Source organism: Canis lupus, chromosome 25 (assembly GCF_011100685.1).
Source record: "Canis lupus familiaris isolate Mischka breed German Shepherd chromosome 25, alternate assembly UU_Cfam_GSD_1.0, whole genome shotgun sequence".
Lineage (NCBI taxonomy): Eukaryota > Metazoa > Chordata > Mammalia > Carnivora > Canidae > Canis > Canis lupus.
In genome coordinates, this window is record NC_049246.1 from 51,053,541 (window position 1) to 51,067,096 (window position 13,556).

Here is a 13,556-nt window from a genome sequence, read left to right on the forward strand (position 1 = left end):
GCCCGTCCAGCCGACACCTGTTATTTGCGTGTGGCGATGGGGATCTGGGTGCCACCCCCCAGGGCGCAGCAGGCCGGCGCCGAGACGCCCAGATAGGCCTGTCCAGACGGGGAGGCAGGGCCCGAGGGCTGGAGGCGCCGCAGACCGAGGGCCCAGGCAGGGGTGTGGCTGGAGGTCGTGGCCTGCGTGTGACCCGGCCTGCACACACTCCCCACGCCTGGGGGGGCCCCCGGCAGCGCCTGCACCGCACCCTAGGGCGCCTGGCCCCGGCCGTCCGCTCCGATCCGGGATCTCGGAGGGTGGGGCACCCCGAGCCGACAGCGGCAGACGCGCCCCCGCGGGACTGCCCTGGCTCAGGGGCCAGTCGGCAGGGAGCCGATCCGGGTCTCGGCTCCTTAAGATAAGAGCTACCGGACGTGCCAGGATGTTTCGGGGGTAGGTTTCGATTAATGATTTCCCAGGAATTTGTCCGCAATATCTAAATTTTCAAATTTCCGTGCAAAAGTTGTTCCTGATATCCTCTTGCTGCCGTTCGGCTGAGGATCCGAAGCAGGGTGGCCGCCGGCCCTGGGGTTGGGGAGCGGGACACCCGGGGCGTCGGTGTGCCACTCGGGGGCATCCGGGCACATGGAGAGGTGCGGGTCACCCCGAAGCCGTGCCCCTGTTTCTTTGATTTCGGCCCTTGTTGATCCTCTTTACGGTGTTTTTATCTTCTGTTTCCTTAACGTATATATTTATTATTCCTTTGCTTCTCAGTTCTTTGGGGTTGTTGCTCATCTAATCTTTCAAGATGTGTGCTTAGCTCATTCATTTACAGATTTTCTTTACAAAAAAAAATTTTTTTTTTTTTATTTTAACGGGACACCTGGGTGTCTCCGTCGGTTGAGTGTCCGACTCCTGGTTTCAGCTCAGGATGTGATCTTGCCGTCGTGGGATCAGGTCGGGCTCGGTGCAGAGTCTGCCTCAGATTCTCTCTCCATCTTCCCGTCTCTCCCTCGGCACACCCCCGTGCACGCTTACCCGCCCCCCACCGTCTCTCAAATACAAAAATTTTGAGATAATAATTTTCATTAGTGTCCAGTTCAAACTGTGTCCAAATTTCCCTTGTGATTTTATCCATGGGCTATCCAGAGGTATAAATAGCCTAATTTCCAAACATACAGAGATTTGTAAATCGTTTTTCTTTTCTTTTTTTTTTTTAAGATTTTTATTTTATTTATTTATTCATGAGAGACACAGAGAGAGGCGGAGACACAGGCAGAGGGAGAAGCAGGCTCCTTGCAGGGACTTGATCCCGGGTCTCCAGGATCATGCCCTGGGCTGCAGGCGGCGCTAAACCGCTGAGCCCCCCGGGCTGCCCTGTAAATCGTTTTTCTACGCCTCGTTTGCCAATATTGGGCTCAGAGGTTTTGTTTGGAATGTCTTAGAGCAGAAAAGCCCATTAGCACCCACAGGGAGGCAGGGAGGTGAGTGGGCATGTGGCCTGGCCTCGGGGGGCGGGGAGCTCCACGCTGGAAATAGACATTTGGAGTGTGGGCGTGTGGGTAACCGGGTGAGTGTGCACAGAAAGAGGAGATGGAGCACGCCCACACTTCGAGATGGGAGACGCAAGAGGGAACCAGCCAAGGAGACCAAGACGGGTGGCCAGTGAGGTGAGAACAGCTGAGGCAGGTGGCATCAGGACGCGAGTGTTTCAGGAGGAGATGGTGACCCAAATGCTGCCAACACATCCAGGAAGAGGGAGACCCTGGACCACTGGGCTTGGCAACATGGAGGTCGTGGGTGACCTTGACTCCAAGGATACCTCAAGGCGCAGGAAGGAGCAACACCTTTTTTTTTAAAGAGGGATATAAATTTAAACAGTTTGGTCCACTAAGAATGGTCCAAAAGAGAGAAAAATCACTGATACGTAAGGAAGAGGGAAGGCTTGCTGGAGGAATGTGTGAGGCACGTGACAGAGGATGAGGTGGGTTGGGTTGGGTTGGGTTGGATCAGATGGGAAGGATGGAATGGGATGGGATGGGATGGATGGGATGTCTTGATGTGGCACGGCACGGGGTATGATACAATGGGACGAGTGGACAGATGGAAGACAGTGAAGGTTGGCGAACTTTTTCTGGAAAGGGCCAATAATTAATATTCCGGGCTCTGCAAACCGTGAAGTCTCTGTAGCAACCACTCCACTCTGTTGCTGCAGCACGAAGGCAGCCATGGACAATACGGAAACAAATGGGTATAACTATTCTCCAACAAAACCTTATTTACGAACACGCGGCACGCTGGAACAAGCTGCAGTTCGCCAAAGTGTAGATCCGAGGATGGATGAATAAAGGGATATGCAGGTTGGTGGGTGGAGGGGCTCCCTGGGGGCGGGGGCAGCCCCGGGTGGGGCTGCGGTAGATTGGAGAGCGGATGGAAAGACATTGCCCACAAGGGTGGGGGAAGGAGTCGATCCCATAGTCAAAGAACTGGCCTCTGAGAGAAAAAAAAAAGAATCAGTGATTTATTTTCCCCTTTGGGTTGAAGTGCTATTGCAGGCGTCCAGAAACACGCAGAACACCCTAAGTGTGCAGCGTAACCGAGCGGCTGGCGCCACGTCTCAGAATCCAGAAGCCGCCCCCCGACATAGGCTGGTCTTGCCTGTTCCTAAAGATACATTCGTGTGGGCACGTGTACAGCGTGTGCCCGTGTGTGTGTACAGCGTGTGCCCGTGTGTGTGTACAGCGTGTGCCCGTGTGCACCACTCCCTGAGCATGGCTCGGCCCGTGCAATGCCCCCGGAAGGCAGCCCGCGGTGGCCTCTTGCTCGCTCTGCCGCGGCGCAGGGGTGCACCGTGTGCACATCCCTCGCTCTCTATCTGTTGTACAAACGGCCATTTGCGGAGTCTCCCCCGCGGCCCCGCGTGACGCCGCCCACGAGCACTCGGCCCGGATCCGCGGGGGCCCCATAAATCCCCTTTGTCGGAGGCCTGCGCCCTCGTGGAAAGGCCAGGCCGCGGGTTCCGTGTGCGGGGCCTGGCCGATGCCGCTGAGCGGCTCCCGAAGGGCGCGACCCCGGGGACGCGGGCGCCTGTGTAGCCCTGCCGGCCCCGCAGCCCCTCGGCGACTGCATCCTGCCCTGACGGCGGGCGCACCGCGGGGCTGCGTCGGGATCCGCCACTTATTTACCTGGTGACCATGTGGCATTCCGGCATTTTTTTAAAGATCTGACTCACTCATCTGAGGGAGAGCGTGCACTCGTGCACGGGCGAGGGGCGGGCGGCGGAGAGGGAGAGAGAATCTCAAGCGGACTCCGCGCTGCGCACAGAGCCCGATGCAGAGCCCGATCCCTCGGCCCTGAGGCCACGACCTGAGCTGACACCGGGAGTCAGACGCTCCCCCGACTGAGCCGCGCAGGTGCCCCTACATTGCAGCGTATTTATGGGGCCCTCACATCTATCCTCTCTGTGAAGCGTCTGCTCTCAAATGTCCATTTTCTGTTATCGAAGTATTAATAGGAACTTGGGTCACCGGAAGCGAGTGCCTTACTGGGTGAACCCCCCCCCCCCGTATCTGCCGCGAGCGGCCCTCCTGCTTCCTGCAGTGGCATCTCTTGACGCACAGAAGCTCATGATTCTCCTAAAGCACAACTGATCGATTCTTTGCTCTCTTACGTCAGCGATCCTGGCGTGCTGAGAAACACGCTTAGCCCACTCCGGAGTCACGAACACGTTCCTCTACATTTATTTTAAAGGCCTTCTTGTTTGGGGCGCCTGGGGGGGCCGGGCGGTCAGGGAAGCGCCCAACTCTTGGTTTCAGCCCAGGTCGTGATCTCAGGGTCGTGGGATTGAGACCCACGTGGAGCTCCCTGTTGGGTGCTCAGCGGAGTCCACTTGGGACTCCCTCTCCTTAGCCCCCTGCCCCTCACCCCCTAAAACCAATCAATCAATCAATCAATCAATATTCAGAAAATATTTGAAACTAAAAGCTTTCTTGTTTCTTGATCTGAATACCCAGTGGCCCTCCCCCCACTCCTGCACTGAAAAGCCCTGACCACCCGCGTCACCTTTGTCACGCAGCAGCGTGTGTGCACGCCTGTGCACGGTGCCTGCATGTGCGGGGTCACAGGTACACCCCCCCCGCTGGTCCCGGGCCCGTACCCCAGCACCTGGCTGGCTGAGCTGCTGCAGGCCCGGGACGCGGCCCCCCGCGAGCCTACGCCCGCCCTCCAGCTTTATTCTTCATGGTCACCTTCATCCTTCTGACTCTTCATTTACAAATGGATTTTAGAATCAGTTTTCAATTTCTACAAAAGGAAAACTCCGCCAGATTGGGTTGGACTGGGATTTCATGGGATGTAGCTAAGGCGAGGAGATCGGCCATCTCCGGGACGTGGGGTCTCTTCTACTTCGTGGACACGAGCAACGTCTTGTTTGATGAAGCGCTTGTTCTGTGTTTTTAGATTTTGCTCCGCGCGGTTGTCAATGAACAGGTCTTGCGCGTGCTCAGTTATTACACTTGCTCCTGGACACCTGACATGAGCCGCTGCTGTCGCTCTGTAAATGGTAGCCGCGGGGAGCTGGCCCGCCGGCCCACGGCCACCACCAGCTCCTCCTCCGGGGGCCCCTCCTGGAGGGCCAATCCCGCATCGCTGCCTTTGCGCGTGCCCCGGAGGTCCCCCAGGAGAAGGGAAGGCCTCGTGCTGGAATCTCTGTCACCAAAGAGATTAAACGCCTTGCCAGAGTGGGGGGCCCTGAGAGTGGAGGGGGGGGGACAGGGGAGGTCCCGGGGGAGGAGGGCAGGGCATGGGCACAGACCCCGAGCAGCAGGGAGGGCAGCGAGGTGCCCCAGTTCCGGAGCCGGCTCTGTCACCGACTGTGCCTCAGTATCCTCATCTGTATCAGGGCGTGAGACGGGTCCCCGGGGCCAGAACCTGCAGGGTCCCCCACGGGACAGGAGCTGGGGTGGTCTGAGGGCATCGTCACGCCGCGGTCACTTGCCGAGGGCCGAGCCCCGTGCCGTTCCCACGCAAGCCAGGGACAGCGGCGCCAGCCCATCTCCGAACCTTCCCCCCCCGCGGGCCTTGCCGCGGCCAAGGTCACATCACACCTGGTCAGACGGAGCAGCCGCGCTAATCAGGTGGCCCCCACCCCCTCCTCATTCAGAACCTCGCTCGCCCCACCACCACCCCGGGGTCCGAGGGGACAGTGGCTGCACAGCCGTCAAGGGGGCAGGCGATCAAGGCCCTCGCCCTGTCCTCTCCTGCCTTGCTCCCCACCTTCCCTGTGGCCTCGTCCCCCGGCCCCACACGGACTGACGACCCATCCTGCTGCCGCTGTTGCCCCCGCCTGAACACCTGACCTGTGCCTCCTCTGGCTGTGGGACTCCTCATCCTTCGAGGCCACCTGGCCTGGCCTGGCTCTGGGAAGTCTGTGCGGCCCTGGGGACACAGGAGCAAGCATGGTCAACAGGCCCCCCGGTGATTTCTGCGTTAGGCTAGGTTTCCCGTCATTCCCATAGTGACCTGCGCCAAGCACTGACCATGCTGGGGGCTCGGGCAGGGGGCACAGAGACAAGTGACCACGTGTGCCCCTCGCTCCCAAACGCCCGTTCAGTGCCTGGCCCGGATCTCCCACCCATTATGAGGTGAGGACCACACTGACACCCGTAGGAAGCATGACCCTGCTCCCGGGGTGGGGGGACTCCCAGGGCCCCCGAGGCTCACAAACGCACAGAAACCTACACCGGGCAGCGCCCAGGCACAGCACGTAGGGCCAGGTGTTACCCCGACACAGAGAAGCTCTTTCCTGAGGACGCGGAGCCTGGCAGGCACCCCCCACCCGGCCTGCGTCCTCTGTGCGGCGGGTCACGCCACGGAAAAGTGGCCAGTGGACGTCTGGTAGCCGGACTTGGCTGCGGCCCAGGCCTCGGATGTGCTTCTCCGAGCTGTGCCCGCTCCTGGCGGCGGCCGGCCTCCAAGGAGGAGGCAGGAGGCCGGGCACAGAGGCCGGAGGCGGGGGGCCGGGCTCTCTGTCCCCTGCCACCAGCCTGGGCTCCGGGAAGTGCCAGCCTCACCCGGGAGGGCACCTGAGGCCAGCTTGCCCTGGGGAGGCGCGGGGCCCACGGGCGGGTGGGTCGTGCCTCTCGTGAGCGCCCGAGCCGGGGTGAGCCTCGTCACCCATGGGGTGCAGGGGAAACCCGCCCTCTCGGGACAAGTGTGCAACAAGTGTGCTAAGCGATCCCCAGGGCGCGTGCCCTGCGGGGCCACCGGCAGCCACACGGCGGCACTGTGGGAGCTTGGCTCGGGGCTGCCACTGGGCTCAGGGGTCGGGGCCACCCAAGGGTGCGGGCAGCCGCGTCCTCCCCGCCCCCGAAGGCGCCAGGCTCCCCTAGGCCCATCCTCTGCGCCCGTCGCGGGCTGTCCCCCAGCCCCGGCCCGGGCCGCCCGCACGGCCTGGGGAGCCACTCGGGGTCGCCGCAAGGGCAGGTTGGGAGGTCGCCCCGCGTGAGTGGGCTCGGACCCGCAAGGCCGTGGCCGGGGCTCTGGGATGCCCCCTCCCGTCTCACAGGAGGCCCCGGGTCGGGCGGCGCCCAGGTCGTGGCAGGACGGGGCCCAGCCCGAGCCTCCTCCGGACCCGCCTGCGCGCCCAGGCTCCCCGGGGTGCGCCCCGACCCGCACCCGCCGCTCCTGGCCCCGCCCCTCCTGGCTCGGCCCCGCCCCCAGGCTCGGCCCCGCCCCTCCAGGCCCCGCCCACCCAGGCCCCGCCCCTCTCGGCTCGGCCCCGCCCCCAGGCTCGGCCCCGCCCCTCCAGGCCCCGCCCATCCAGGCCCCGCCCCCCTCTCGGCTCGGCCCCGCCCTCCAGGCCCCGCCCCCAGGCTCGGCCCCGCCCATCCAGGCCCCGCCCATCCAGGCCCCGCCCCCTCTCGGCTCGGCCCCGCCCTCCAGGCCCCGCCCCCTCTCGGCTCGGCCCCGCCCTCCAGGCCCCGCCCTCCAGGCCCCGCCCCCTCTCGGCTCGGCCCCGCCCTCCAGGCCCCGCCCTCCAGGCCCCGCCCCCTCTCGGCTCGGCCCCGCCCTCCAGGCCCCGCCCTCCAGGCCCCGCCCCCTCTCGGCTCGGCCCTCCCCTCCAGGCCCCGCCCCCTCTCGGCTCGGCCCCGCCCTCCAGGCCCCGCCCCTCCAGGCCCCGCCCCCTCTCGGCTCGGCCCCGCCCTCCAGGCCCCGCCCCTCCCCTCCCGGGCCTGCCCCTCCTGCCCCTCCCTCCCCTCCTGACCCCGTCCTCCCCGTCCTCCCCGTCCCGCCCCTGCCCCAGGCCTCTCCGCCTCCCCTCCCGGGCCCTGCCCCTCCCCTCCGGGGCCTGCCCCTCCCTCCCCACCCTGCCCCTGCCCCTGCCCCAGGCCTCTCCCCCTCCCGCTCCCCCTCCCGGCCCTCCCCCTCCCGGGCCTTCCCCTCCTGACCCCGCCCTCCCCGTCCCGCCCCTGCCCCAGGCCTTGCCCCCTCTCCTCCCGGCCCCTGCCCCTCCCCTCCAGGGCCTGCCCCTCCCTCCCCACCCTGCCCTGCCCCTGCCCCTGCCCCAGGCCTCTCCCCCTTCCCCTCCCGCCCCTGCCCCTTCCCCGCCCTCGACACCGCCCCGTCCCTCCCCCCCCCCCCCGTGCCCCCCACCGCGCCCCCTCGGCTCCAGCTGGGCCGCGGCCCATCGCAGGCACCGGCCACAGCTGGAACCCATTACGCCCCCAGCGCCTCCTGGGACGTCTCGGCTAATAAGTGACCCTCTGTAAATGTTAGGAATGAGTCAAGTTTATGCCGCTGCTGCCCTTCCCGTCAGCGGGTGGCGCCTGGGATGCCCGAGGGAGCGCGGAGGGTGGGGGAGCGCGCAGGGCAGAGTCGGTGCGGCCTGGCCCAGGGAGTTCATTGCTCCTGCGCGGGCCTGGCCTACCCGGCTGAGCCTCAGTTTCCCCACGTGCGAATCTGGGTGGAGGTGAACATGGCCCCCGCCCCCCTCGGGCTGCCCTTCCTGGGGGGGGACAGGAGAGGAGGCTGATGGTCTTGGCATCCGGCTCGCTCGGCCCAGAGAGCATAGGGGGCACCGGCTCCCCTCCCCCCAGGCAGGCTGCTCCCACCCCAGTAACCCCAGGGGTCACCTGGGGGTGCTGGGTGAAGGCTCCTCCCGGAGGCCCCCCACTTTCTCAAATTGAAACATCCCCGTGCCAAGTCGGGCTCCAGCCTGTGAAGGGCCGGTCTGGGCCGGCCAGGACCAGGTTCCACACCAGGGGGCAGCGGAAGTCAGCCCAGGCGTCTGCTCAGCGGCGGTCCGGCAACTGGGCTGCTGCCGGGATCCGTCCGAGTGCGGCCTTACTGGGTGCCACACAGAGCCCAGGTCTCGGGGTGACCCCCGGCTGTCTGGTCCGCGTGGAGCATGCCTTGTGCCCAGGGAGAATTGGGGACAGCGTGTGCAGGGGACGCCAGGCTGGGGTCTCGGGAAGAGGGAACAGAGAGGGCGCCGGCAGTGGGGTGGGCACAGCAGGGGCACACCCAGGAGGCCAGGGCCGAGGGCCACAGCCGGGTGCAGGGCCCTCCAGGGAGAGCTGAGAGGAAATCAGAGGAGGGAGGCGACAGGAGGCCACTCAGGGGTAACTCGGCAGGATCCTGGGCTGGGAGGGGGCTTGGGGGGCCCCGGGGGGTAGACCCTCCACAGGCAGGGGGAGTCTGACCACACGGTGATGGATTTCAGAAGTTTGAGATTGGGGGACCATGATAGGAGAACCCGGTTTGCAGCCCCGGAGAGCCCCCGGGGGCAGACATCTGTCTCCAGGACCCCAGGGAAGCATCGGTGACCCTGTCACCCCAAGCCCTCTCACGCCCAGATGCTCCACAGGCCCCGAGGGTCCTTGCCCTAGCCGGCACCACAATTACACCCAGCAGAAGGGCCCTGCCCGGGCCGGGGTCTGGAGGGCGCCCCCGCCCTCCCCCAGCTCTGCCCGCCTCATGGCGCACCGAATCCCCAGGGCCTCCCAACACCGGTGTCCGGGAATTGGGCCCCTGGGGCTTCCCGGCCGCTGCCAGGCCCTGCTCTGGCCCAGCCAGGAGGGAGGGCTGCCCTCGCCATCCTCCCACAGCCCCTCCCTTGGGTCCTGCCCTGTCCTCTCGTGCCCTTGCTGCTGGGCAGGACGAAGGCCCCAGCACCCGGCCACGTCCTAAAGGGAGGTCCTAGGTCCCTGCAAGTTGCCAGTCCCCCCCAGCAGCCCCACCGGGAGAGTGGGGAGACTGTGCTGCGGGTGGTCCCGTGGAGCAGAGCAAGGGCACCGCCCCCCGGTGCCCCTGGACAGGCCCCCCGTGAACACCGGCCCGGCCCCCGCAGAGCTCCCAGGGTGTCATCCCACTCTACAGGCACAGACCCCAGGCAGCGTCGGGCGACAGCCCTCGGGCAGTCCTCTCGGGGCCCTTGGCTGCGGCGGGGGCGTGCAGCCCCCACTAAGCCCATGAGCTCAGGGCGGCTGCCACCCCCCAGTGTCTCTGGATGGCTGTTTTGCAGAGGCTGGAGGACACCGTCTTGAGCCCCATGGCCAGCAGGGAGGATCGGGCGCTGACCGTTCGCGGGGGAGGCTGCCGGGCTTCGCCTACTCCTGTGCCCGCCCGAATCCGCGAGATCGTGGCCGGCAGCCTGGGGGACGAGCCACACCAAGGTGACGGGAGGTGGCGGGGTGACGATGGGGGGGGTGGGCAACAGGGGAACCGCAGAGCCAGCAGCTGCAGTCGAGCCTCAGTGCTCTCCACCCCCCACCCCTGCAGCGTCCCCCTCGGGCGGCTGGCCCCTCCTGGGCTGTCATCTTGCAGGGTGACGGGCCGAGAACCACGCCCTCCCACGGGGTCCCCACGGGGGTCACACATCCATCCCCGCAGCACGCTTCCCACTAGGCCGCAAGGACTGTCCAGCGCGGCATTCGTGTGTGGGACACATTGGTGACCGTCTCGACTTCCAACGTATTTATTTTCCGTTAGAGGAGTGAAAATCCCGAAGGGCGACGCTGAGGAAGCGCAGACCCTGAGCGGGCCCCCCACCCCTCCCGGGCCTCTGACCACAGCACGCAGGCCCCCTGGGTCCCTGCAGCAGGGCCACCCGGCCGCTCGGCCACGAGGCCCCCGCTGTGCCTGTGACTGTGTGGGTCCCGAGGCCCCCGTGCAGAGTAAGGGTCTGTGGCCTCCCGAGGGACCCATCGCTCTCCGGGCGCGTGTGAAGGGGGAGGAAAGCCCGCCGTGCGCTCAGGAAAGCAGCTCAGGGGGATCCCTGGGTGGCTCAGCGGTTTGGCGCCTGCCTTTGGCCCAGGGCGTGATCCTGGAGACCCAGGATCGAGTCCCACGTTGGGCTCCCTGCATGGAGCCTGCTTCTCCCTCTGCCTGTGTCTCTGCCTCTCTCTCTCTCTCTCTCTCTGTGACTATCATGAATAAATAAACAAAATCTTTAAAAAAAAAAAAAAAAAAAAAAAGGAAAGCAGCTCAGATGAGACCGGTTACCCTGCATCAGCAGGTCTTGGTGCCTAGTGGGGGCCGGGGGCCCCCGTGTCCAGGCCTCTCCCCCGCCCTCTGCTCTAACTGCTTTGGGGCCGTGTTGGGGTCAAGGATGCTTGAGACGTAGGGCCCCAGGAGCGGGAGGGAGGCCTGGAGCGAGACGTCCAGGACCCCACGCCAGGGTCTCCTGGGTCGGGTCGGGGATGCTCCCGGAAGGTCGGGGCCGACCGCGGAGGGAGCCCAGGGACCCGCCCACATCCCACCGTGGGGACAGCACGGTGGCCCAGGCGGTGCGGGCTGACCCTGGTGCTCCCCCTGCAGGGGTGCGGGAGCCGCTGGGCACCTCGGCCCGCCTGCAGGAGGAGAACGAGCTCCTGCAGCAGGAGCTGTGCCGGCTGGAGAGCCTGCTGGCCCAGGCGGGCGCTGAGCACGACGAGCTGGCCAGCAGGTGCCACACGGCCAGCGAGCGGGTAAGCGGTGCCCGGGGCGCGGGGCCAGCAGAAGGGCGGTCCGGGAGGCCGGGGGTCAGACGGTGGCACTGAGGACGCAGCCTGACGGTCCCCTCAGCCTCCGCACAGCTGAATCCCCAGCCAGGCTGGAGGCGGGAGGGTGCGCGCAGGACGGGTGCCCAGGCCCCCCCACGACGAAGGCCCCGGTCTCCCAGCCCAGCCGGAGCACTGCCTTGTGTCCTGGCTGCCGGGGGCCTGCTGGGGCAGCTGGTGAGCCCCAAGCCCTCGGCCCCAGCGCCCCACCTTTGGGGTCTGCCCAGGAACCGGCCCCCGCCCTCGGCTCTGCCCCTGCCTCCACCTTTCCCTGACAGCCAGGCCGGCTGTGACTTCAGAGGACAGCTGTGACCCCGGGTCCTCAATCCTTGGTCCCCTGGGCACCCCCAACGCCTCCAGCCACAGCAAGAGGCCATGTGGCTACGAAGTGTGGAGACGGGGACACTGAGGCAGAAAGGCGAGGACACCTGCCAGACCAGAGCCCGGCATGCCCGGCCCCAGGGTGGGGTGCCCGCGCCCCTGCGGCGTCTGGCCCACCTGGCCCCGCTGTCCCCAGAGCCCTCCGTGCCCTCCGAGGCAGAGCTGCTGCCCCCACGCCAGATGAGGACACGCTGGCCCGGGGCTGAGCTGCCCCAGGCTGCCCCCTGTTCCCCGGGATGTCCGGGGTTTCCGGGAGAGGTGGCACCAGCGGCCCCCAGACCCAACGCCCGCTCTCCCTGCTGCCCCCACCCCGGCGAGTCCCCTCGGGGCAGCACCACGACGAGGGGCGTCCTCGGCCCCATCAGGGCCAGGAGCCCAGGGGGCACCCGCCCACCAGCCCGGGCTGTCTGCGGCCTCGGCCCAGTCGTGGGGGTGGGGGGCCTTCCTAGCACAGGGTGGGGAGATGTTGGGAATCCGTGGCGGGAATAGAAGCCAGAAATCCTGCGGACACATTAGTAAGCCTCATGAGTCAGAACTGAACTCCCAGACCTCGCAGCCCGGCGCACATGTCCGGCTCCCGAGGGCGTCCCCCACCCCCCACCCTGTGCAGGCGCCAGAAGGGGCAAGGCCTCCCCCCGTGACCCCCGAGCAGATGGCCGGGAGGGGGTGACCTCTGTGCGGCACGTCCACTGGGTGGGCACCCCGGCCCCTGCCCTGGCCTCGGCTGTCTCCATCCTGGGGCCCGCAGGCTCTCCTGACCTTCCCGCGTCCCAGCCCCCCCCCCACCCGCCGGCTGGGCCCGAGTTCCCCTCCCCAGACACCCCAGGTGCTCCGGGGTGCAGGTCTGGGGTCCGCCCAGCACCTCCCGTCCTCCTGGAGCTCCAGGCTGCCCACCTCTCAGGCTCCAGCAGGGAGGCGGGGAGGAAGGACGCGGCCCTGAGGCAGGCCTGGTGCAGCTCCATGACACCCCCCCCGCCCCCAGGCCTGCCCCGGGTGGAAGCCCACCTGCCGGACGGGAACTGGGGGGCAGCGGGAGGAGTGGGACCTCACGCTCACTCTCACTCGGGCAGGGCGACCCCAGGCCTGCTCAGTCCTGGTGAACCGGCCCGGGGGCCCCTCCGCAGCCAGCCAGGCACGGGGCGCGGGGTCAGCGCGTGAAGGCCTGGCCGCTGCCCCTCGGTGTGCGGGGGCCCTGGTGGGCCCTGGGACGGCTGGCTAGTGGGCCACCGTCCTCTCCAGCTGCAGGCCCGTCTGGAGACCACCGAGGCCCGGTTGCGGAGGTCGGAGCTGGAGCACAGCGTGGACCTGGAGGAGGCCCTGGGCCGTTTGGAGGCGGCCGAGCAGAGGTGAGTGTGGGCGGCTGCAGGGAGCTCGGCCGCACCCCCAGAGGCAGCAGATGCCCTCGCCCCGGGGCCTCCTCCCAACTTGCCTGTAAGGCTGGGTTGGCCGCGGGCTTCAGAGGCAGGGGAAGAAGTGGGCAGAGCAGGGCGGGGACGGGGACCACCGGGGTGGGCCTGAGGGGGCTGCAGGTCCCACGGGTCTGAGGGTCTCACCCGCCCTGCCCTCCACCCCGACGCCCGCGGGTGCCCTGGCCGGTGCTGCAGGCGGGTCCCCTGGGCTGACCGTGGGCCTCGGGAGCGCAGCCAGTCCTGGGGTGCCCACGGGTGCTGCCCTCGACCCCACTCGTTCACGCGCTGGCCCCGCCTCCTCTGGCTTCAGGCCGCTCTGATTTCCCGGTCAGGGGCTCGTCTGCCACCACTGGCAGGCGTGGGTCACGCCCGAGCACGCCCAGTGGTGCCCCCGGCTCTCCAGAAGGAGCCCCTGGGCCCCGGGCTCCGGGCGCCGTCCCTGGGAGGGAAGGGCACGCGTCCACACTGCAGGGAGGGCAGCCAGGAGGCGCTGAGCCCCTGAGCTCGGCTGCGTCCAGACCTGGGGGAGGTTGGCGCGTTGGCGGAATGCTTCCCGTTACTTGCTTCATCCTCGGGGACTCTGGAAAAGAAGCAAAGTGCTGACGAGCATTCGGAAAACCGGTTTTCACAAACAGCCGGGGGGGGGGGGGGGGGGGGGGGGTCGTAACCCAAGAGGAGGCGATGCCCAGGTTGCAAAGAGGAGCGGAGCAGGTCCCTGCTGGGAGGGAGGGCCGGCTCTCGGAGG

The 13,556-nt window shown here is 66.9% G+C and overlaps 2 protein-coding genes across 2 annotated transcripts in view; one reads left to right on the forward strand and one right to left on the reverse strand.

Moving 5' to 3' along the window:
- The window catches only part of MAB21L4 (mab-21 like 4), a 35,463-nt gene that overhangs the window by 13,037 nt on the left and 8,870 nt on the right, over positions 1-13,556 (reverse strand). The window contains exon 3 of the mRNA XM_038574425.1: positions 5,340-5,418. Coding sequence (XP_038430353.1) covers positions 5,340-5,370 — 31 coding nt within the window. The 5' untranslated portion in view covers positions 5,371-5,418. The remainder of the gene's footprint in view (positions 1-5,339; positions 5,419-13,556) is intronic.
- The window catches only part of CROCC2 (ciliary rootlet coiled-coil, rootletin family member 2), a 49,661-nt gene continuing 44,574 nt past the window's right edge, over positions 8,470-13,556 (forward strand). The window contains 4 exon segments of the mRNA XM_038573039.1: positions 8,470-9,656; positions 10,496-10,498; positions 10,801-10,949; positions 12,642-12,748. Coding sequence (XP_038428967.1) covers positions 9,491-9,656; positions 10,496-10,498; positions 10,801-10,949; positions 12,642-12,748 — 425 coding nt within the window. The 5' untranslated portion in view covers positions 8,470-9,490.